Source organism: Octopus bimaculoides, chromosome 10 (genome assembly GCF_046866305.1).
Source record: "Octopus bimaculoides isolate indiv1 chromosome 10, ASM4686630v1, whole genome shotgun sequence".
Classification (NCBI taxonomy): domain Eukaryota; kingdom Metazoa; phylum Mollusca; class Cephalopoda; order Octopoda; family Octopodidae; genus Octopus; species Octopus bimaculoides.
Genome location: NC_142937.1, coordinates 23,261,260 through 23,285,330, shown reverse-complemented (window position 1 = coordinate 23,285,330; position 24,071 = coordinate 23,261,260). Strand labels below are relative to the sequence as shown.

Sequence of the window (24,071 nt, the reverse complement as noted above, 5' to 3'; positions counted from 1 at the left end):
GCAGACCTTTAATTAAGGTCCATCTAACTGTATCGATCATCCCATCTTTTTGCAGGGATTCTAGGACGTATATTATCCGTTAGATAATGCTTTCTTACCTTGTGTGATTTGAAAGAGATTTGGCTGCTATTTCTTGCAGTTCACTAGAGCTTATAGAGCAGGCCTGGCCAACATTGCAGACCACTTTAATCACAGAAAGTTTTTTTTATGGGCTGCTTGTATACTTTATGCACTAATAGCCAAATAATCAAATTACACAATCAAGAATTTTTCAAACTTTTTATTTGTTTAAAATTGATTCCACCTGAAATATCATTGTTGCAAAAACAGTAGTATCTTTCCATTTCACTTTTCATTATAATCTTTAATTTTTGATAAAATTTAAAAAAAACATTTTTTTGAATAAACCCGTTTCAAGAAAGTATCAAGTGGGCCACAAGATAAAAGTCTGCAGGCCTCAGGTTGGCCAGCCTTGGTAGTATAGAGTATTCCATTTGCCCAGTAGGACAAAACTGGCTTTAGTAATAATAGTAATGTTGGAACCACTAATGATCATCACTTGATGGTTATTGTGTATTGGAAATAAAATATGAACTTAAGCAAAGTTTAAAATAAAAAAGAGGGTAAACTATGGCTCTGATTAATAAACTGGCTTTGTAACCATGTGTCTTCAGGTTCAGTCCCAATGCACAGTACCTGGGGCAATTGTCTTCTACTATAGCCTTGTGAGTGAATTTGGTAGCCAGAAACTGAAAGAAGCCTGTCATATATATCTGTGTTTGTATTGTTTGTCTCCCATCTGCTTGACTGCTTGACAATCAGTGTTGGTTTGGTTATGTCCTCATAACTTAGTGATTCAGCAAAAGGTAGCAATAAAAATAAGTACCAGGCTTAAAAAAATTTAGGTTTTGATATCTTTTCCAGATTTGACTTAATAAACCTTAACAAATCTTTCATTCACGCCTCGTTTTATTCTTATAATGTTATCTTACCTTTTTTTTTTTATATTGTAGGCTAAAGGCTGCTACGTATACATTTGACCATCATTACCCAAGTCCTGTCCAGGCTGATGTATCAGTTATTTTATATGCTCAACTTGGAGATACTTCAACAGCAGAATTTCACCGGCACCTCAAAAAGCTGGCTGTCAACAAAAAAATCAATTATGTATACCGACATTACATTCCAGTGAGTTCTTCTTCTATTTATTGAGGTCAGCTTTACCTTTCATTCTTTCAGGGTTGATAAAATAGTGTACCAGTCAAGTACTGGGATCAACAGTACTGTCCAACAGCCCTCTCCTTAATTACTGGTCTTGTGTCCAAATTGTCATCATTGTCCTTTTGTGTCTGTTTTCCCATGCTGGTATTGGATTGGACAATTTGACAGGATTTGGTGAACCAGAGGGCTTCATCAAGCTCCTATGACTGCTCTGGCATGGTTTTCTATAGCTGGATGCCCTTCCAAATGCCGGTCACTTTACAAAATTTGCTGGGTGACTTTTATGTGGCACCAGCATCAATGGGGGTCACCAAGTGACTTGCAAGACAGGACCTCTCAGCTGAAGGCAGTTGTGTAGTATAGAGGGAGGTGGTTTTGTGCCTGGTGATAATAGGCTAAACTATGATAGAGGGTCAAGAACAGGTGTCTTGCTGCAGGGGAGATGTATGGTTATCCCAGTTGGAAGAGGAGGAGGAGGAGGAGGATGGCGATGAGGATGTGTCAGGGTGCACCCTCAAGTTACAGGAAGGTGAATACAAGACAATTGGTATGGGTGGGTAAGTAAGTTTGTGAGAGGTGAGTGGCTGGTGGATAGAGGGAAAATGCAGTGAGTGGTGAATGTAGATACAGGCATCAGTTGGAGAGGAAGGTAGAAGAATTAGGTGTTGGTCAGGGAGGTAATAAGTCGCAGCAAAGGTGATGTAAATTGAGTAATATGCGAGGGAGAGGTGCATACAATGCTTTAAGATTGTAAATTACAATTTGAGAGCAGTTTAGTTGTTATATCTAGTAGATGAAATGGCCCTGTTAAAGCTTCCTTGAAATCTCTGTTTATTCATTATGTAAATTCCGTAAAGATATTTTTTTACCTCCCTCACAAAATTCAAAATTATTTCCTTTTTAAATGATTTCTTTTTCAAATTTATTTCTTACAACAGAAACCTTCTAACGAGAAGGTTTATCTGTCGGGCTATGCTGTTGAACTCGCAATAAAAAGCACAGAATATAAAGCAAAAGATGATACCAAAGTTGAAGGTAAGTCAAATGATTTCCATTATTATCAGCCTTTAGTAAGGCAATGAGCTGGTATAATTGTTAACATGCGAGGTGTAAAATGATTAGTAGCATTTTGTTTGTCTACTGTTTGTGTTTAATTTCCACGAAGTCTGACTTTGCCCAGTGTTGATAAAACAAATACTAGTGGAGTACAGGTGCTGATGTAATCAACTAGCCATTTCCCACCACCGAAAAAACGGGAGAAGAATTTCAGGCATTGTGCCTATAGTAGAAAGGATTATCAGCAGCTTTAGTAAGGTGATAATCTGGCGTAATCGTTAGTGCATTGGACAAAATGCTTAGTGGCATTTCTTCCAACTCGCTTCCTTCTGAGTTCAAATTTCACCAAAGTTGACTTTGCTTTCCATCCCACTGGAGTTGATAAAACAAGTACCAGTGAAGCACTAGGGTCAGCGTCATCAACTTGCCCTCTCCCCCCACCAAAGCTAGAAAGAATTATCATCGCTTTAATGGGGCAGCAAACTGGCAGATTCGTTAGTGCATTGGACAAAAATCTATAGATTTGTTAGTGCATTGGACAAAAATCTATAGATTTGTTAGTACATTGGACAAAATCTATCGATTCGTTAGTGCATTGGACAAAATCTATAGATTCGTTAGTGCATTGGACAAAATCTATAGATTCGTTAGTGCATTGGACAAAATCTATAGATTCGTTAGTGCATTGGACAAAATCTATAGATTCGTTAGTGCATTGGACAAAATCTATAGATTCGTTAGTGCATTGGACAAAATCTATAGATTCGTTAGTGCATTGGACAAAATCTATAGATTCGTTAGTGCATTGGACAAAATTTATAGATTCGTTAGTGCATTGGACAAAATTTATAGATTCGTTAGTGCATTGGACAAAATCTATAGATTCGTTAGTGCATTGGACAAAATCTATAGATTCGTTACTGCATTGGACAAAATCTATAGATTCGTTAGTGTATTGGACAAAATCTATAGCATTTCCTCTGATTCATTATTTTCTGGATTCCCGTTGCACTGGGTTCAACTTTGCCTTTCATCCCTCCTGGGTCAATAAAATAAATACTAGACAAGTACAGAGATCATGTAACCAACTTGCCCCCTCTCCTCATAATTGTTGGCCTTGTGCCAAAATTAGAAAGAGTTATCTGTTTTCTGAGCATTAAATCCTTTGGGAGGCCCAACTTCACATGAAGGACATGAGGTCGTTTTTGAGACATTTTTTTGAAGGGAAAAATGTCATCAAATATGGTGCTTCTATTGAGTATTTCTGGACCCTTAAAACACTTCTATTCTTGAATGTTTTTCCTGCCATCTACTCTTGTAAATCCGTTATCTTGCTTGAAATCCTATTGCAATCTGATTATAGGATAATCAAAGTGAGATTATTTGTGGTTGGGGAACCTTGGTGGGTTGCATAGAATTGAAAATGAATAATAGTTGCAGAAATCGATATAACAATAGTAAAAGGAAAGAAAGAATAGAGCAACCAATCATATGTTCATCTCGTTTGTGATCCTGACCAAGGGGCATAATTCTACTTACTTCAGTTTGCCTGATTGACAAGCGGTCGCAGTCATAATTTCACATTTGATTGGTTTGCATTTAAAAGGGTTCGTGAGCTTCTTTTTTTTTTCTGTATTTGTAAAAGCTTTATATTTTCTTTATGAAATCTTGTTTCAAGATTCTAGTGTTTCTTCATGCCTTTTATATAGTTTCATATTTTAAATATTTATGTATTTTAGATGAAAAGGCTAAAGCATCTGAAGAAAATGCTAACTGGGAAGAAGAATTAAAAGGTTTTAACTTCAAAAAGCTCTCGTAAGTATTTTACTTCAGGTTTATTTTTTTTATCGACAAAGAAAAGAATCTTTATAATTATATATTGGTCAATTATTCCTGTAATTGTTTGTTATGCATATTCTTTAATATCCATAACATAACTTAACCCTATTACTCTTTTACTCTTTTACTTGTTTCAGTCTTTTGACTGTGGCCATGCTGGAGCACCGCCTTTAGTCGAACAAATCAACCCCAGGACTTATTCTTTGGAAGCCTAGTACTTATTCTATTGGTCTCTTTTGCCAAACCGCTAAGTTACGGGGACGTAAACACACCAGCATCGGTTGTCAAGCGACGTTGGGGGAACAAACACAGACGCACAAACACATACATATATATATATATATATATATATACATATATACGACGGGCTTCTTTCAGTTTCTGCCTACCAAATCCACTCACAAGGCTTTGGTCGGCCCGAGGATATAGTAGAAGACACTTGCTGTTCATTTCCAGTCTCCCATGAAAGACATGTTTGGCCATGGGGAAATATTAACTTTGCTTGGAAACAGGTGAAGGTCAGTGACAGGAAGGGCACCCAACTGTAGAAAAACCTGCCCCAACAACAAATTCCGTTTCTGACTCATGCAAGCATGGAAATGTAGATGTTTACTTTTATTTCATATGACTTCAGTGATGACAGGATTGATGGTGAATGAAACTCCCTGTATTTTAAAGAATCCTCTCGTGACAATAAGTTTAATCAATATAGATTTCCTTCTCTGGTATTTTGATTTATTTCAGACAGCTCTATCCTGATTTAATACCTAAGCTAAGGGAATTTCATGACTACCTCTTAGATACAGCCACAGAACTCACACCAATGAAAGTCTGGCAGTTACAAGGTTTGTTCTCCTATACTTATGCATGTTTACAGATGAAGTTTCTCATTTTAATTTCATACGGCTGTTTTGTGCATTATTAACTATGTTTATTGTTTGATATGAAATTTTAAAATAAAATTCTCTATCAATTAATTTAGATTGTGTTCCAAACATGGCATAGTTTTAGGTTAATTCTAAATAAATTATATATCAATACAATGCTATTATGATCCCTATTTTATTAATGTTTGTGCAATGAAGACCTTGTTTGTAGTAAAAATAAATAACCCTCTAATTAAATTACTGGAGCAGCATTGAATTATTTTGTCTTAATTATTAAAGCTTTTGTTACCATATGGTATTTCTTCTGAAATACGCTGCTGTTGTTGCAATTAATTTCGAAAAAATGAAGAATTTAGTAATATAACTTTGTACTATTAAACTGGTTTAGGATACAAATTAACTCTGTGGCATTTAAACTGGCCATATCAGGCCAAAATATTTTGTTTTATGTTCAAACTGACCAAATTCAACCTCTCATACCTACCCTACAATGTCATTCCCAAAATAAACAATCACATCTAAAGATAAGTTAATCCACAATTAATTCAAAATAATGTAAATAAATAACCATTACATTTGATTGAGCAGTCTGTGAATGCTAAAGGGTTAACTTGAATTTTTAATGAATGGTTTTAGTTTAGATCATTTTAAATGAACTTTGTATCATGGCACCGGTGTCAGTTTGGGATGGGTTGGTATCAAAGGGGTTTATGAGAAATAATCAGGCAATTCACTGTTCCTTTTGATTCCTTCATTCCAGACCTTAGTTTACAAGCTGCTCAAAAGGCCATATTAACGCCACCAAAAGATGCTCTCAATGTCCTGCAGACCATCAGTCAAAACTTCCCAGTTCAAGCAAGGTTTGTCATTTTGTTTTGTTTCGGTTGTATACTCTTTTACTCTTTTACTTGTTTCAGTCATTTGACTGCGGCCATGCTGGAGCACCACCTTTTAGCCGAGCAAATCGAACCCAGGACTTATTCTTTGTAAGCCTAGTACTTATTCTATCGGTCTCTTTTGCTGAACTGCAAAGTTACGGGGACGTAAATACACCACCATTAGTTGTCAAGCGATGCTGAGGGGACAAACACAGACACACAAACATATACACACACATACATACATACACACATATATATATATATATATATATATATATATATATATACGACGGGCTTCTTTCAGTTACCGTCTACCAAATCCACTCAGAAGGCTTTGGTCGGCCCGAGGCTATAGTAGAAGACACTTGCCCAAGGTGCCACGCAGTGGGAATGAGCCCGGAACCATGTGGTTGGTAAGCAAGCTACTTACCACACAACCACTCCTGTGCCTAGGATATTTAAACTTTTTTTCTTTCTGTAAATGTTAAACTGTAGTATAAAATATGAATTGTAATATAAAATATATAAATATAAAAGAACGATGGTAATATGATCATTATCTTTATCTCTCAAATTCCACTTCAGTTACTCCCACTCGCGTTTGTGGAATGCATGGCTACCACATATCTCCTCAACCACAACCGACTGCTTTTTGTTCCTCTGTCATGGTTTAACTTCTTAGCATTTAGCATAAAGCCACCTTCCTCTCTACTATGCTTTCACTCTGTCGAGTGTGGTTGTTGCCAGTGCCACCTGACTGGCTCTCGTGCCAGTGGCACATAAAAATGCCTCATTCAAGCGTGGTTGATGCCAGTACCGCCTGACTGGCCCTCGTGTTGGTGGCATGTAAAAAGCACCCACTACACTCTCGGAGTGGTTGGCGCTAGGAAGGGCATCCAGCTGTTGAAACCTTGCCAGATCGGATAGGAGCCTGGTGCAGCCTCCTGGCTTGCCAGTCCTCAGTCAAACCATCCAACCCATACCAACATGGAAAGCAGATGTTAAATGATGATGATTGTAGGGTAGGTGTGAGGGGCCAGATCTGGCCAGTTTGAATATAAAAAAGGTAGAATATTTAGGTTCGATATAGCCAATTTAAATGCTAGTGTTGAATGATTATGAATAAATTAGCTCGACTTATGATGATTCCACATTTTATAATTTTTTTTTTTTTTTTTTTTCAAATTTGATACATAGGTTTTATAAATCTTTGTAACATTGTTTCATTACGTTAACGATTATGATTACGATTTACGTCTTTCATTCCCTAATCATGAGAGTTTAAACAATACCACATGAATTTGCTGCTTCACTGTGTTTCGTTGTTAAGATTACTTCATCTGTTCTGTTCCTTGTATAAGGTTGTTTAAAGCATAACACCCAACAATGTCGCAGGAAGCAGCAGAATTTTATCGATACATCTATCCTCATTTGTGGGGGCACATGAATTAGTGGTTAGGGTGTTGGGCTCATGATCATATGATATTGGTTTTGGTTCCTAACCATCTATTCTCATTTATCACTGATTCATTTGTCAGTGATCTAGGATAACGTGATATGCTGCTAATTGTTATGCTTATCACAAATTAATCTCTGAAAATTAGGGTTGATGATCAATCAAAGATTCTTCTTAGATTTCAAAGTTGGAGGTCTTGGAACAAAATCTACTTTTCCCATTTTCACTGAATTATTTATCATGTTTTTTTTTTAAACAAACACCTGTGATGAATGTAAATGGAAGTATTTTATTATTTGTTTTTTTTTTAATAGGTAATAATTATTTTCAAACAAACTTTTCTTTCAGATCTCTTGTTAGGACATCAGTGTCAAGCGATTTACGCAAGGAAATTTTGAAAAACCAAAAGGTAAATTTCAGAGAAGCCAGTTGTTGGTTTATATTTTGTGACTTTGAATCATTACAATGTTTGCTTCAATTAGGAACAGGATATTAACTGACTCTTATGTTAATTACCTATCATTTAGTATTTCTAAGCGCTCAAAAGCATTTTTTCTTTCTTTTTACTTCTATAGTTAAATGATTTTTTTTTCCATTTATAAACTTTAGGTGATGTAAAAATTTATATTTTGACATCTTACGAATATATGGATAAGCTGTTAGTTATTTTAACTTTGGTGATTATTTCTAGCAGATTCGATGTTTTTACTGTAATTTCTTTATTCCACAGCATTTTGAGAATTACCATAATTTGTCCCCTGGTGAATGTGCCTTGTTTTTGAATGGAATTTCCATTGATGTTGAGGTCTATGATATTTACACCATCTTGGACTTAATGCGTTCAGAAGCTGCTGTTATGGAAGGACTCTTCTCTCTTGGAGTCAGGGTATGCATTTAATTTGTTATTTATTAGGGTATTGTTTGCCTCATTTTTTTTTTTATCATTAACCCTTTTGCATTTAAACTGGCCATATCTGACCCCAAATATTCTGCTTGGTTTATGTTCAAACTGGCCAGATCTGGCCTATCCACCCTATTAATGTCATACAACAAATAAAAAATTGCCTTTTCGAAATCTCAAAGCTGTGAAATAATGTTTGCTTAATTGAAAACAAATATAAACAAACAACCATTACCTTTGACTGGGTAATCATCATCATCATCATCATCATCATCATCATCGTTTAACGTCCGCTTTCCATGCTAGCATGGGTTGAACGATTTGACTGAGGACTGGCGAACCAGCTTATGATCCTAAGTTCAATTCCTGGTGGTGTATTGTGCCCTTAAACAAAATGCTTTATTTCTTGTTGTTTCAGTTCCATTCAGTTGACCAAAATGAGTTGTACCTGTAATTCAAAGGGGCCAGATTTGTCACATTCTGGGTCACACTGAATGCCCCTGAGAACTGCACTAAGGGTACGCATGTCTGTGGAATGCTCAGCCACTTGCAGGTTGAAATTCACAAGCAGGCTGTTCCATTGCTCGTATCAGCTGGGACCCTGATTGTTATAACCAATGGAGTGGCAATTATTTTTTTGTGGCTTCTGAGGCTGATTTAAAGCTGGGAGGAAGTTATCCTTGATGGAAGTAAGTATTGTTGGGGTTGATGACAAGCAATTGTGCCTTTAAAAGATGGGTGCTCCATTATGGCCATTATAATTACTTGAAGATGGTGGTTGGACAGCAAAATTGACAGAACATCAAACAAAGTGCCTTCTAATATTTGGTTAGGTGCTGTGTTCAAATTCTGGCCAGGTCCACTTTGCCTTTTGTCCCTCTGAGATCGAGAAAATAAAATATCTAGACAAAGTATTGAGAGGGCAAGAGTCGATGTAATCAACCACATTTTACATGAAAGTGCTCCAGCATGGCCACAGCTTTATGACTCATACCCATAAAAGGATAAGTTGACATATTTCAGTATTTTAAAGTTTACATTGTTTCTGTGAAATCCATGTTGTTTGCTTTTAAATTTACATTTTAATTAATTTCCTTAATTATTTTTCTGTTAGGAGGAAAGTTTAAATAAATTGGTGAAATTGGATTTGAAAAACAGCGGTGATGATTATGTCTTGGATTTCCGGCATCCTTCCGTCGTGGTAAGGCACCATCTCAGTTTCCATTTAGTGATGTTCCATTGTTTAATTCTTTCTATTTATTTTTATTTGTGTCTTTGTTTCCCCTATGAAATAACTTTTCATAGATGCAGTATATTGTATTTACTTGTGTGTAAGCTGCACTCATGTTTAGGCCACAATCTTAATTTAATGTTAAGGTAAGTCTTGTACAAAGTTTTTCTCCTGGTGTGGCTTTGTGGTAAGTAGCTTGCTTCCCAACCACATAGTTCCAGGTTCTCAGCCCACTGCATGGCACCTTTGGCAAGTGTCTTCTATAGCCTCTGGCCAACCAAAGCCTTGTGAGTGGATTTGGTAGACGGAAACTGAACGAAGCCTTCGGCTGCATCTTTGGACCCTGTTGTGTCCACCACATGCTCTTCCTGTCACTAGCCCTCACTTGTTTCTGAGCAAAGTCAAACTTCACTCGGTTGATTGAGTTACAGTGAGTCTGAGTATGTTTATGTGTAGAAATGGAAACGAATGATACGACAGGTGTCTTGTTGTAGAGGTGATACATGGCTACCTCAGTTGGAAAAGGGAGAGCAAATAGTGAAAACAGGGGTCAGTATGTACTCTTAATTACAATAAAGTGAACTTGAGAGAAGTGGTGCAGAGGATTGGACAGGTGAATGGGTCAGAAAATTTGAGAGCTGGAAAGGAAATTGGCAGCTGGCTAGAAATGGCCACAAAGTTATATGCCATGAATGGTAAACACTGGCAGAAGGGTGATCAATGGTGAATATCAGTTTGAAGGAGGGAAGGTGGTGAGAATAGGATTGGATCTGGTAAGTGATACAAATGGATGAGGACAGCTGCATAAAAAAGTGCCGAGTTCTAATTGTGGAGTGTACCTATGGAAGGGGTAGAACCCAGGAAGACCAGGATTGAAGTGGTGAGAAAAGATCTTCAGATGTTAGGCCTCACTGAGGAAATGACAAAGGACTGGAAGATGTGGCAATTTGCTGTACTCGATAAGACACATTAAGCTAAGTAAAATCGCGGTCTTCCATGATAGAGGCATGTCCCCCAGGTGCTGCAGGTGCCACTTAAAAACCACCTGTGCCAGTGCTGCATTAGCACACCTGTGCTGGTGGAATGTAAAAAGCACCCACTACACTCTTTAAAGTGGTTGGCATTAGGAAGGGCATCCAGTTGTTGAAACCATGCCACAACAGACAATTGGTGTCTGGATAACTCCCTGCTAACCAGCTCCATATCAAACCGACCAACCCATGCCAGCATGGAAAGCGGACATTAAATGATGAGGATAATATATGTGGCAGTATAGGTAATATGGATGGTGTGTGAGTCTTCAATCATGAACATTTTCTTTTTCCATGTTTCCCTGAATTTTTTGATTCCGATTATTTTCAATGAAAAATTTTTTCTTAAGGTCTGAAAAATCCTTTCTGATGATGATGATAATGATGCTGATGGTTTCTCTCTTTCTCTCTCTCTCTCTTTTCCAGTATGTAAATGATTTGGAAAAGGATGTAAAATACCGGCGCTGGCCTAACAGCATTCAAGAAATGTTGAGACCCACTTTTCCTGGAATGTTAAGGCACATTGCTAAGAATATTTTCCATATGGTATGTAGTACTCTTTCTGTCCATTCACCTAATTTCAAACTTTGAACCACGGCCATGCTGGGGCACTGCTTACAAACCTTTTCTTTGGTTATATCAGCCTCAGTACCTAGCTTATTCTTCTCGATTTATATATAATATATAATGCACCTGTTGAATTCAGTGCTCAGGTGCATGACAACTCATCAGAAAAAGTAATCAAAGGTGCATGAACAGTATGTAGTGTATGCATGGGAAGTGAACCGTGAAAAAGTCTTAAAAAAAAATAGAAATGAATTGCTAAGTATAACTTGGTGTAAAGAAGTACATGGTGTCCACAAGGTCTGGGTACATGGAGTAAATAAAATCATAACATAAACAATTAAATATAAGAAATAATAATTTCTTAAAGTATGTCTTAATCCCCATGTACCCAGACTTTGTGGACACCCTGTATAAGCCCAGATGAAATAAATATGGCAAGGTACTTTTATTCTACACACCAACATTTTTTTAGCAATTTCTTAATACATACACATGCACACTCTCTGTCTTGCTCATGCACACACACACACACACACACACACATATCATTTTTAACCTCTACTTCTCTTCCCTGTCTGCATGGGTCAGATGGAATTGAGGCAGATTTTCTACAGGTTAGTTGCCCTTCTTATCATCAACCCTCACTTGTTTCCAAGCAAGATGTTATTTTCACAGAAAATTATAAATAAATGGCCCCACTTGTTTGATGGTAACACCTGTGTATTACTATAATGCAATATCAAGGAAAGGGAACACACACACACACAAATTCATTCTTTAACATTCAGTGCCCTCCCTGGGTGATGCAAAAATCGACAGAATTACTAGAGGTTTCGCATCAATCCGACCATGACCCTTTACTTGATTATAAAACAGTAAAATGCAACAACGACTGAAATTAATACACTTCTATATATAAGAGATGAGGAATTATGTACATTATTTACATTATTTACGTTTGATGGATATTTGTCCTCATTTTGTTTGTTGCTAACAAGATGAAGACAAATATCCGTCAAATGTAAATAATGTAAATAACAACTGAAATTAATGTGGCATTTATAATATCCTCTGTTTGTCTTCGTCCTTGCAGGTGTTTGTGCTCGATCCATCTAAGTCCTCCAGCCGAGACTTGTTGAAGATAGCTGAAGCATTCTTTGTTCACAGTGCACCTGTGAGGTTGGTATTTGTAAGATGTTACTGCTTATTTGTGTCAATCTTCTCTTGAGTTACAATCATTCCACAGGGTTGCTCTTTAGATTATCTTGAACTTCAAGGCTTTTTATATCAGTCATATATTGTATTATTATCTTAATATGACTTAATGTGTTTATCGTCTTTGAAAACGTGACAGTTATATTAAGTCATATTAAGCATATGTATATGTATTTATATCAGTCATATTAAGCATATGTTTACTGCACTGTGTGTTTTAGTGTGTACATATGTGAAGGTACATGGCCTAGTTGTTAAGATGTTGCACTAGTGATCACTAGATCATGAGTTCAATTCCCAGACTGAGCAGCCTCTTGTGTTCTTGAGCAAAAGACTTCATTTCACATTGCTCTTGTTCACTCATCTGTAAATGGCTAACCCTGAGACAGAATAGCTCCTGATCTGGATGAATGTTGGCTTGCTTGCTTAGCTAGCAGGGTGTCATCATTCGAAAGATAAAGCAAAGCAAAGCGCATTGTGACCAGTGATGTATAACGATATCAGAAAATCTGGTCGATTGTTTGATACACATATATAGGCAAAAGAGTGGCTATAGGCACAGGAGTTGCTGTGTGGTAAGTAGCTTGCTTACCAACCACATATTTCTCGGTTCAGTCCCACTGTGTGGAACCTTGGGCAAGTGTCTTCTACTATAGCCTTGAGCTGACCAAAGCCTTGTGGGTGGATTTGGTAGGCGGAAACTGAAAGATGCCTGTCGCCTATATATATATATATATATATATATATATGTATAAATGCGTGTGTATCTGTGTTTGTCCCCCCAACATTGCTTGACAACTGATGTTGGTGTGTTTACATCCCCGTAACTTAGCAGTTTGGCAAAAGAGACCGATAGAACTAGGCTTACAAAGAATAAGTCCTGCGGTCGCTTTGCTCAACTAAAGGTGGTGCTGCAGCATATCCGCAGTCAAATGACTGAAACAAATAAAAGAATATCATCATCATCATCATCATCGTTTAACGTCCGCTTTCCATGCTAGCATGGGTTGGACGATTTGACTGAGGACTGGTGCAACCGGATGGCTACACCAGGCTCCAATCTAATTTGGCAGAGTTTCTACAGCTGGATGCCCTTCCTAAGTTTCTACAGCTGGATGCCCTTCATATATATTTGCACACACACACACACACACACATCTTTATGTCTTTTTTGTTTTTATTTCCAAGCTAATTCATGCTGGCTCATACTGTCACCTCCTAACTACCTTCGCAAATCTGGTGATTGTCCTTGAATCATACAAAACAAACAATTCGTCTTGTCCCTTCCTTAGCCTGTCAGGTTTTCAAAGATAAACACTTACGGTCAATAAATGCGTTTGCGTAAAAACATATTTTATATTTGTTATAATATCTTGTTGGGACTTCAGTAATAAAAACCATTTATGTTGATTGTGTGTCTTTGAAGAACATAGAGATCCTTTACTTGAAATCTCAGTAAGAGTTTGCAACATGAAAGTTATCTGTCTGTAAAACAATGCTCCAGTACAATATTCATCTAACTCATACTAGCATGCAAAAACAGATGTAAAACAAACCTTGTAATCTATATATATATATATATATATATATATATAAAATTGAGAATGTATGTCTGTGTGTGTGCGTCTGTGTGAATCCCTAAAACTCGAGAACTACACAACCAATTTCATTCAAATTTTACACGTGCCTTACTTAGGGTCCCGGTTGTGTTTTAGTCAAAAAAAAAATTTTAACTTCTTGCATACTTCCAGCCCACAGCAACATCATATCTCCTCCACTATTTAAGTATTACTTGTCAAAAGTGAAACAAAAACACTCATGTCATTCGAACCGGAATCTCAAAAACATTGTCCCTTTTACATCTCATTCTCATTTAAGTACCATGACAGGCAAATAAAAATTACTTGTTTTTCATATTTTCTCCTATAAAATTTGTGACATTGTATGAATGTTAGAAACCAGTTATGATTACAGAAATGTATGATGGTTATTTTTATGTTGTCAAGGATGTATTCTCACATTTAGTATTATTTCATTGAAGGATTGGACTTGTCTTTGCTGTGAATGCAAGTCGAGAGGCAAACGGCTATTCTGATGCTGGTGTTGCTATTGCAAGAGCTTTCCAGTACATCAAGATCGACCAGGATGCAGCTTCAGCTCTGTCGTTCATCACAGACGTAAGTAGCTTCTTTCTCTTATCTGTTGTTTTTAACCCTTTTGATACCAAACTCCTTAAGACCTCTCCCAATGCTATGATACAAACATTATGTTTTAAATGGATCTAAATTAAAATTCTTCAAAGTTTCGTAATAATTTATGATGTTCCAAACACCAGCCTAATATCAACAAAGTTGTTTTACTAAATTATTATTGAGTTCTATATTTAGGAGATGAGGAATTATGTACATTATTTACATTTGACGGATATCAAATGTAAATAATGTAAATTATTTTTTCAAAATTTATTGAAACAAAGACTGCATTTCAACAGAAATATTGTAATGAAAGGCTTAAGAAAACATGAAACATTATCAATTTGGACAACAAAATTATAATCACCATGAAGTTATGCTGGTTGGAGAATAGTACCTCACTCTTAGTTGTCTGACTTGCTAAAAATAACAACTAAATTTCCCTCAGATTACACATCATTTTTGAAAAATAGAAGGAAGCATTGAATAATGTGGCCTTAGATGTTGTCTGAAAATAAAATGGGTTGGTCGTGGCAGGCATGACTGCTTGAGCAGCATTTAATTTTGTATTATTTTGTAATTGTTTTACTTTTGGGCCATCCTGCGACTAAGATCCTCTTCATCAGTTATGAGCAATCTGTGGCCCGTGGACCATTCCATACAGCACACCAGTGGAAAATTACCCTGAATCTTTTTTTAAATAGTGTGGTCCCACCTGATGATGAGCTGTGATTATGCAGCCTGCTTCTTGAAAAAAGATTGCCCACACCTGCTTTATGTAGACATTTGATGCCCTAAAAATAGTAGCCAGGTCTCTCAGCAATTAAACCTTACAGTCTTCATAAAAGACACAGGATATTGTAGTCCTAGATACACTATTACACAATCCTGTTAAAACATGCATGCACGCACACACCCACTTCTTCACACCTTCGTACACACCTCAAATGTCTCACACCCCTCCTCATTCACCACACCCACCCACCTCACTTATGCCCCCACCCCTCCCAAGTATCGTTGTAATCTGTATGATCCAATTATTTTCTTGCCTCCACAGCTCTATGACAAACAAAAAGACGACCTGACCTCTAAGTTCATCTCCACAGAATTTGCAAGCCGCTTCAACGATGAAGATTTGAATAAAGTTTTTGGAGACGATGATGATTATGATGACCTACGTAAAGTAAGTTGGTTTATATGCACACATCGTTTATTTCTTTGCTGTCTGTTTTTCCATGCTGGCATGGATCAGATGTGGACTAAGTTGAGGCAGCATATATGGCTGGAAGTCTTTCATATTGCCAACCATTATCTATTTTGTTTTTGGATTTGGTTTGCAAGATTCTTTATGTGAGTTCATGTGTTGAAGCATATTCTGTTGTGTCTGGGGAGAGTCATTTTCTTTTTGTGCCTTATAATTTAACACACTCACCGGTAAAATTTCCACGTATTTCTTATTTTTATTTTTCTAAAATTTTCGTTTCAATAGTCTTGACTATTATCTATTTTACCATTTATTCCTTTAACAATAATTTACAAAATAACAAATCTAATACTTATTTATTCACAGTTTTTGTTTTAATTAATCATGCATTATCTCATAGCTTTGAAGTTTTAATGATGTGATTGCTTATTTTTGGAATGACATTGTAGGATAGGTGTGAGAAGTTGAATCTGGCCATGTTGAAGATAAAACTGGTTGGCTATTTGGGCCAGATGTAACCAGTTTAAATGCTAAGAGGTTAAGGAACCTTTTTATTTCACTGGTCTTTGAAAGTGAAGCGTGATAGGATGCAATGTCAACTAATAAATGTAAACATCATGTCACCATTTTGCATAGATTGTGACAAGTGAAGCTATGTATCGTCAACACTTGGTGAGCATACATCCGCACGTACACACTCAGACATGCATACACAATCCACACACACACACACACACACACACATTTCCACTCCCAAGGCCTGGGGCTAAAGTAGAAGACTGAACCTTAGACTATGTGGTTACAAACTGAACTTCATAACCACACAGGCCTGCCTTTGTATATCAAAACTTTATTATCAGAAATTTGAAAGAAAACACACACACACACACAACACACACACGCACACACACACACTCTTTCTCTCTCTCTTTCTTTTTCTCTCCCCCCCCCCCCCCCCATGCTCTCATATACATGTACACACAATATCAAATATTGACCAGGTTGACAACTGAAACAGCCATGTTGTACCCAGTCAGAGCAATTACTAATTTGCAATAATGCAATTCTTTGGCATTTGTACTTATTCCGTTTCCCATTTAATTCTCCAGTCAGCAGATGACTTTCTAAGCCGTTCCGGTCTAAGCGATTTCCCTCAGGTTTTACTTAATGGAATTCCATTGAAGAAAAAATACCTCAATGCCGATATGCTTGAAGAAGCTGTAGTCACTGAAATTCTCCAGGGTACCCATGAAGTCCAACGAGCTGTCTATAATGTAAGTAATTGTTTCCCATTGGCTTTCCATTGCTTATTGTTTAACTCTTTAGCTTTCATGTTACTGTGTCAAATGAAATCCGTATTTATTTATATTGCTTTGAATTAATTATGCATGATCTCACATCTTCGATATTTCATCGATGCGATTGATTATCCATATATATATATAAAAGGCAAGATGTGTGTGTGTGTTGCCCATATATATATATATATATGTATGTATACTTAAGACTTAGTTGTGATCTGAACATAACCGCTTCTGACACAGAGAATCGGGAGCCCTTTTGGGCATTCTATTTTCCTTGCTGGAAGGGTTCCTAACCCATGAGCAAAGAAGGGTTAGATGATGGGGGTGGTGCTTTCAAAGAGTTGGCATGTGTAACCTGATCACGTCTGCCGATCAAACTCCCAACCCATGCGCTCCCTTCGCGACACTGATTCTGCCCAAATTTGACGTCAATGTTACTTAGTTTGGTTTGAAATAAAGAACTTGATTAGCTTAATAATCCTAACTTCATCCCGGGCAAAGCCGGGCTATACTGCTAGTCTTTAGAATAACATTGTAGCATAGGTGTGAGAGGTTGGATCTGACCTGTTTGAACATTAAAAGTGATAGAATATTTTGACCAGATATGGCTGGCTTAACCCTTTAACATTCAGGTTAATTTTATCAAATGCAATGCTTATTTATACACATTGGTTTTGAATTAATCATGCATCTCTTAGCTTTGACATTACAATGATGTGATTTGGTTATTTTTAGAATAACATTGCAGGGTTGATGTGAGAGGCCGAATCTAGTCAGTTTAAACATAAAACCAAGTAGAATATTCGAGCCAGATATGGTTGGTTTACATGCTAAAAACTTAAGCCCTTCACACTCTTTGGGGCAAAGGCTATTGATGACTTTTCGTTACTGCTCTCAACACTGGGCTGTTCTCTCCCAGTTCTTGGTAGGTTTTGAATTGTCATTGCAGGATGGTCATATTTCTAAGGGAATTGATAAGCCTGCTTGATCAAGGCTTAACAAAATCGGAAGCAACTGATTGTTTCTTTATCGAATACAGAGGGATAAAAAGTAGAATCTTGCTCAACCCCAATTGACCTTAGTGCTTGATTTATACTTAACTTATTGACCTTGAAAACGATGATGATGGTGATGGTGATTTATATATGTGTGTGGGTTTTGTGTCTCTTTGTCACCCAGCGCCACTTGACAACTGGTGTTGGTGTGTTTACATCCCCATAACTTCGCAGTTTGGCAAAAAAACACTGATAAAATAAGTACCAGTCTTAAAAGAGAAATAAGTACTGGGACTGATTCATTTGACTTGTATTCTTGAAGGTGGTGCCCCAGCATGGGCTGCAGTCAAATGACTGAAACCAGTAAAAAACAAAAGGTGATGGTGGTGGTGGTAATTATAATACTTTCATAAAAAGCTTCCATTTCTTGATCTCAACTTTTATGAATGTTTGTATTGTTTTTGATCTGGTTTTTTTTTTGTCTGTTTTTGTTTATTTAGGGTGAATTGTCTGATAGCATGACTATATTGGATTGGATGATGGAGAAGGACAATGTGTTGCCACGTATCAACTCACGGATTTTGTCTGCACCTCTGATGTATTTGGACCTCACTGAGAGTGCTGGTTGGTAGCGTGCCTCATCTTATTTGTATGATGATGATGATGATAATAATAATAATAATAATAACAATGATAGTAGTAGTAGTTTCAGATTTTGGTACAGGACCACCAAATTTGTGGAGTGGGGAAAGTGAGTTACATCAACCCCAGTGCGCAATTGGTACTTATTTATTCAACCTCCGAAAGGATGAAAGGCAAAGTTGACCTCGGCTGAATTTGAACTCAGAACATAAAGAGCTGGAAGAAATGCTGCTAAGTATTTTGCCCAGTGTGCTACCTACTCTGCTATCTTGCTGTCTTAGTAGTAGTAGTAGTAATGGTTTTAAATTTATGATTTTACTGACCCCAAAAGGATGAAAGGCAAAATTATATATATAAATTCCAGACCTGTTGGGGCAAGCGAAAGCGAAATCGTGTTGGCACCTTTACTAGTGGAGCACTAAGAGCACCGTCTGAGCGCGATTGTTGCCAGAGCAGCTGTCTGGCTTCCGTGCCGGTGGCACGTAAATAGCACCAGCATGATCGTTACCAACGTCACCTTCCTGGCACTTGTGCCAGTGGCACGTGAAAAGACATTCGAGCGAGATCGTTGCCAGTGCCGATGGACTGGCTCCTGTGCAGGTGGCACGTAAAATACACCATTTCGAGCGTGGCCGTCACCAGTACCACCTGACTGGCCTTCGTGCAGGTGACACGTAAAAGCACCCACTACACTCTCAGAGTGGTTGGCGTTAGGAAGGGCATCCAGCTGTAGAAACTCTGCCAAATCAGATTGGAGCCTGGTGTAGCCATCTGGTTCGCCAGTTCTCAGTCAAATCGTCCAACCCATGCTAGCATGGAAAGCGGACGTTAAACGACGATGATGATGACGACTATATATATATATTTATACACACACACACACACACACACTAACAGAGCTATACTATATTTTCGTAAAATGTGGAATCTTATGAACCATTGATGGTCTGCAGCAGCAACAATTAGTCCAAAGAAGTCACTAAGTCCAGCTGCTTTGTAATACAAACTAACAGTATTCTACATATACCAATTACTGTATACCGATACTTTGTAAAAAAAAAAAATCTCCTAAATTGGTTTTCTAGTACCAATTCCATTGAGGGTAATTTTTGTTTCTCAAAGTATTTTACGATCAATTTTTTTATTTTTCGTATAATTGTTATTTTTTCCTTCTTTAATTCAAAGCCAAGGATGTTTTCCATGATGCTGATCTTTTTGGTGCCTTGTCTAACAAAGAAATGTCTTCACAAATGGCAAAGAATATCTTGTATATGTCCAGGAAAGGTAAATTATCTTTATATATATATATATATATATTTAATTATATATAAAGGGCATTAACTGTGTATTAATGCCTCACGCTATTGAGGGACTAAATAAGTAAAAAAACTACCAAAAATAAGCAACATATTTACCGAAAGCGAGGGAATGCAGCTTTTCAAAATTTATCTCAAATTTTTAAAGAGATAAATTTTGAAAAGCTGCATTCCCTCGCTTTCGGTAAATATGTTGCTTATTTTTGGTAATTTTTTTACTTATGTAGTCCCTTGATAGCATGAGGCATTAATACACAGTTAATGCCCTTTATATATAATTAAATATATCTATGAAGAAACGATGAATTTTTTCATTACGAAATTTTTCGTTATTTTTTCATTATGAGGTTTTTTTTTATGCTGACTACTTGATAAATTCTTATAAAGAATTTATCCTATATTATATTATATATATATATATATATATATATACTCTCTCTCTCTTTTACTCTTTTACTTGTTTCAGTCATTTGACTGTGGCCATGCTGGAGCACTGCCTTTAGTCGAGCAAATCGACCCCAGGACTTATTCTTTGTAAGCCTAGTACTTATTCTATAGGACTCTTTTGCCGAACCGCTAAGTTACGGGGGCATAAACACACCAGCATCGGTTGTCAAGCGATGTTGGGGGTGACAAACACAGACACAGAAACACACACATATATATATATATACATATACATATATATACGACGGGCTTCTTTCAGTTTCCGTCTACCAAATTCACTCACAAGGCTTTGGTCGGCCCGAGGCTACAATAGAAGACACTTGCCCAAGGTGCCACGCAGTGGGACTGAACCATGTGGTTGATAAGTAAGCTACTTGCCACACAGCCACTCCTATATATATATATATATATATATCATCATCATCGTTTAACGTCCGCTTTCCATGCTAGCATGGGTTGGACGATTTGACTGAGGACTGGTGAAACCGGATGGCAACACCAGGCTCCAGTCTGATTTGGCAGAGTTTCTACAGCTGGATGCCCTTCCTAACGCCAACCACTCAGAGAGTGTAGTGGGTGCTTTTACACAGCCACTCCTATATATATATATATATATACAGCCACTCCTATATATACATATATACATACATACAAGTGAAAAATGTGTGGTGTTGTGTGTGTAGATGCCTGCTGCTCTTTGTTTCTTTTCTTCCTTTTCTATGTGTCCTTCCTTCTCTCTTTCTCTCCGTTCTCTCTCTGCTACTATTTCTGGCAGATCAAACAACTAAATAGAGGTTTTTTTTTCTATATTGTTTTCTCATTTAGTCTGCTAAAACCATACCTTCGTCTCCATTCCATTGCCACTGACAACATCACCACCATCACAGTCACCACCACCTCCATCACCACCAACAATACCATTACCCACCACCATCTCTGCCAGCACCATCACCAGCACAAAAACCATCATCATAACCACCACTTCTACCACCACCATCACTACCACCACCACTATCTCCACCCACCAGTATCACTATTAGTCCCCAGCCACATCAGTGCCAGCATTATTATCATCACTAACACAATTAGGTCCCCCGCCACCATCTTTAATACCAAATAATGAATATTTTAGTTTTTAACCTTGCATTATTTTTTTTTTCGCCTCAGATGAATCCGTCCATCTTCGCCCGATATCGATATGGATTGTCACAGATTTGGAAACGGTTAAAGGGAGACAACTTGTTTTTACAGCAATTAAAACTCTGGTATGTATGAAGTTTCCACTGGAGACAACGTTTTACCTTTTTTTTTCTTTCACTTGTTTTAAAAAACAGTTATAAAATTCGTTTTCGATATTTTCTGTGTATTTTAATGCTGCGATCGTTTTATTTTTGCTCTTGAATTCTGCTTTTTTTTTTTTTTTTAAATACCATTTGGGTGTTAGATTTAATCTAACATTTGGTATCATCACATGACCCTTTGAATATCCACTTTGATGACAGCATTTCGGCCAGGTTTCCAATCTGAGGATACTTTTGTCATTCCCTTCCACCAGTCTTGGAGATCTCATGAAAAGTTTTTGGCACTGTCTTCTCAACTGAATAAAAAAAAAAAAAGAACACAACAAAATCACAAAAATACTTAGCTTTTAATTATTCTGAAGTTGGTAAAACAATTACCAATTGTCAGGTACTGATGTGATATAAAAGTCTACTCCTTCAATAGGTACCCTCCACAATTAGAGATCAGCACTTCTTTATATAACTGTTCTCATCCATATGCATCACATGACCAAACCAGCATAGTCTTCTCTTGCACACGACATGCGATGCCTTTTATACCTAGCTTTCCTCTTAAATCATTTCCACTCTGCCGTGCATGCACACTGATATTACCCAACCAGCAGAACATGCTAGCTTCACTTCCTTCAAACCTTCGCATGTCCTCCTGGGAAGATTTTCTTGAGAGGATCAAAATCTCAGTCTTTGCAATACTGATTCAGTTCTTATCCCTGCTTTACAACATCATCATCATCATCATCGTCGTCGTTTAACGTCCGCTTTCCATGCTAGCATGGGTTGGACGATTTGACTGAGGACTGGTGAAACCAGATGGCTACACCAGGCTCCAATCTGATTTGGCAGAGTTTCTATAGCTGGATGCCCTTCCTAACGCCAACCACTCAGAAAGTGTAGTGGGTGCTTTTTATGTGCCACCGGCACGAAGGCCAGTCAGGCGGTACTGGCAGCGGCCACGCTCAAAATGGTGTACTTTATGTGGCACTTGCACAAGAGCCAGTCCAGGGGCACTGGCAACGATCTTGCTCGAAAGTCCTTACACATGCCGCGGGCACAAGTGCCAGAAAGGCGACGCTGGGCACGGGTGCCATCACAATTTCGCTTTCGCTTTCCTCAATAAGTCTTTGCAAGCTGAGTTTCGTGTCCAATGAGGGAGACGACGTTGGCATGGGTGCCCAATAAAACCCATTTGATTTTATAAGGTATGACATAATGTTGGTTTTTATCTCTCATTCTTAGTAACAACTTCTGTGTGTTTTCCACAATATTCTTACCAATTTGGTATTTTCTGTGTTTTTTTTTCAGAGATTTTCTAGTAGTTTGAGGGTTGGAATAGTTTTTAATCCCACTGATTCCAAAGCAAAAAATGCCATCAACAAAGCCATCCATGTTGCTTTGACGACGCTGAGTGGAAACATGCTCCGGAATTTCGTCACGAAACTTGTCAAAGAAGAAAACATAAAAGAACTGAATGATGGGACCAAAACTTTAAGAGATCTAGATGTTAGCGTGAGTATTGTTTGGTATTATATTTTAACGATGATGTTCATCTAGAGCAGTGTTGATGGCCAAGACTGTAAGGTGTGACAGCCACCCATCCACCTTTCGAAGAGAGATCTAATTGTCATTGGTTCTGTTTGTAGGGTATGGATATTGACCAGTATATGGCTACACTGGAGAGACAAGACGATACCTTTCTAAAAGTCCATCACATGTTTGTCGAAAGAGTTCTATCTCTACCGCCTGGATCACATGCAATTATAGGAAACGGAAAGGTAGAGTAAATATCAAATATTTCCTTTTTTGTTTGTTTACTGACTCGCTTCAGTTTTTGAAAAGTTTTGTACTGAGGGCAGTTTCGTTGTTGTTTAGCTCCAGATCAATCTTGATTGTGTAGACATGATTTCAGACATTCCAACTTTAGTCGTCTATCTTTTGTCATTATCATCATTTAACATCTGGTTTCCATGCTGGCATGATTCGGCTATTTTGACAGGATTTGGTGAGTCAAAGGATTACATCACGCTCTAATGTTTATTTTATGGTTTCTACAGTGTGCGGTCGTTCTTAACACCAACCACAAAGTGCACTGGTTCAGTCCCACTGCGTGGCACCTTGGGCAAGTGTCTTCTGCTATAGCCTCAGGCTGACCAAAGCCTTGCGAGTGAATTTGGTAGATGGAAACTGGAAGAAGCCTGTCATATACATATATATGTATATATTTGTGTGTGTCTGTGTTTGTCCCCCGCTCTTGCTTGACAACTGCTGCTGGTGTGTTTATGTCCCTGTAACTTAGCGGTTCAGCAGAAGAGACTGATAGTATAAGTACTAGGCTTACAAAGAATAATTTCTTCGACGAAAACCCTTTAAGGTGGTGCTCCAGCATGG

The 24,071-nt window shown here is 37.6% G+C and overlaps 1 protein-coding gene across 2 annotated transcripts in view; it reads left to right on the top strand.

The window, feature by feature from the left end:
• LOC106873980 (UDP-glucose:glycoprotein glucosyltransferase 1) overlaps positions 1-24,071 on the top strand; it is a 180,299-nt gene that overhangs the window by 17,405 nt on the left and 138,823 nt on the right. For both annotated transcript variants that reach the window (XM_089358448.1, XM_089358449.1), the window contains exons 6-23: positions 1,014-1,188; positions 2,160-2,256; positions 4,017-4,092; positions 4,861-4,961; positions 5,764-5,863; positions 7,689-7,749; positions 8,071-8,226; positions 9,356-9,442; positions 10,930-11,049; positions 12,164-12,249; positions 14,327-14,462; positions 15,535-15,660; positions 16,791-16,955; positions 18,481-18,604; positions 19,808-19,906; positions 21,553-21,650; positions 22,989-23,192; positions 23,327-23,458. In XM_089358448.1, coding sequence (XP_089214574.1) covers positions 1,014-1,188; positions 2,160-2,256; positions 4,017-4,092; positions 4,861-4,961; positions 5,764-5,863; positions 7,689-7,749; positions 8,071-8,226; positions 9,356-9,442; positions 10,930-11,049; positions 12,164-12,249; positions 14,327-14,462; positions 15,535-15,660; positions 16,791-16,955; positions 18,481-18,604; positions 19,808-19,906; positions 21,553-21,650; positions 22,989-23,192; positions 23,327-23,458 — 2,143 coding nt within the window. The remainder of the gene's footprint in view (positions 1-1,013; positions 1,189-2,159; positions 2,257-4,016; positions 4,093-4,860; positions 4,962-5,763; positions 5,864-7,688; positions 7,750-8,070; positions 8,227-9,355; positions 9,443-10,929; positions 11,050-12,163; positions 12,250-14,326; positions 14,463-15,534; positions 15,661-16,790; positions 16,956-18,480; positions 18,605-19,807; positions 19,907-21,552; positions 21,651-22,988; positions 23,193-23,326; positions 23,459-24,071) is intronic.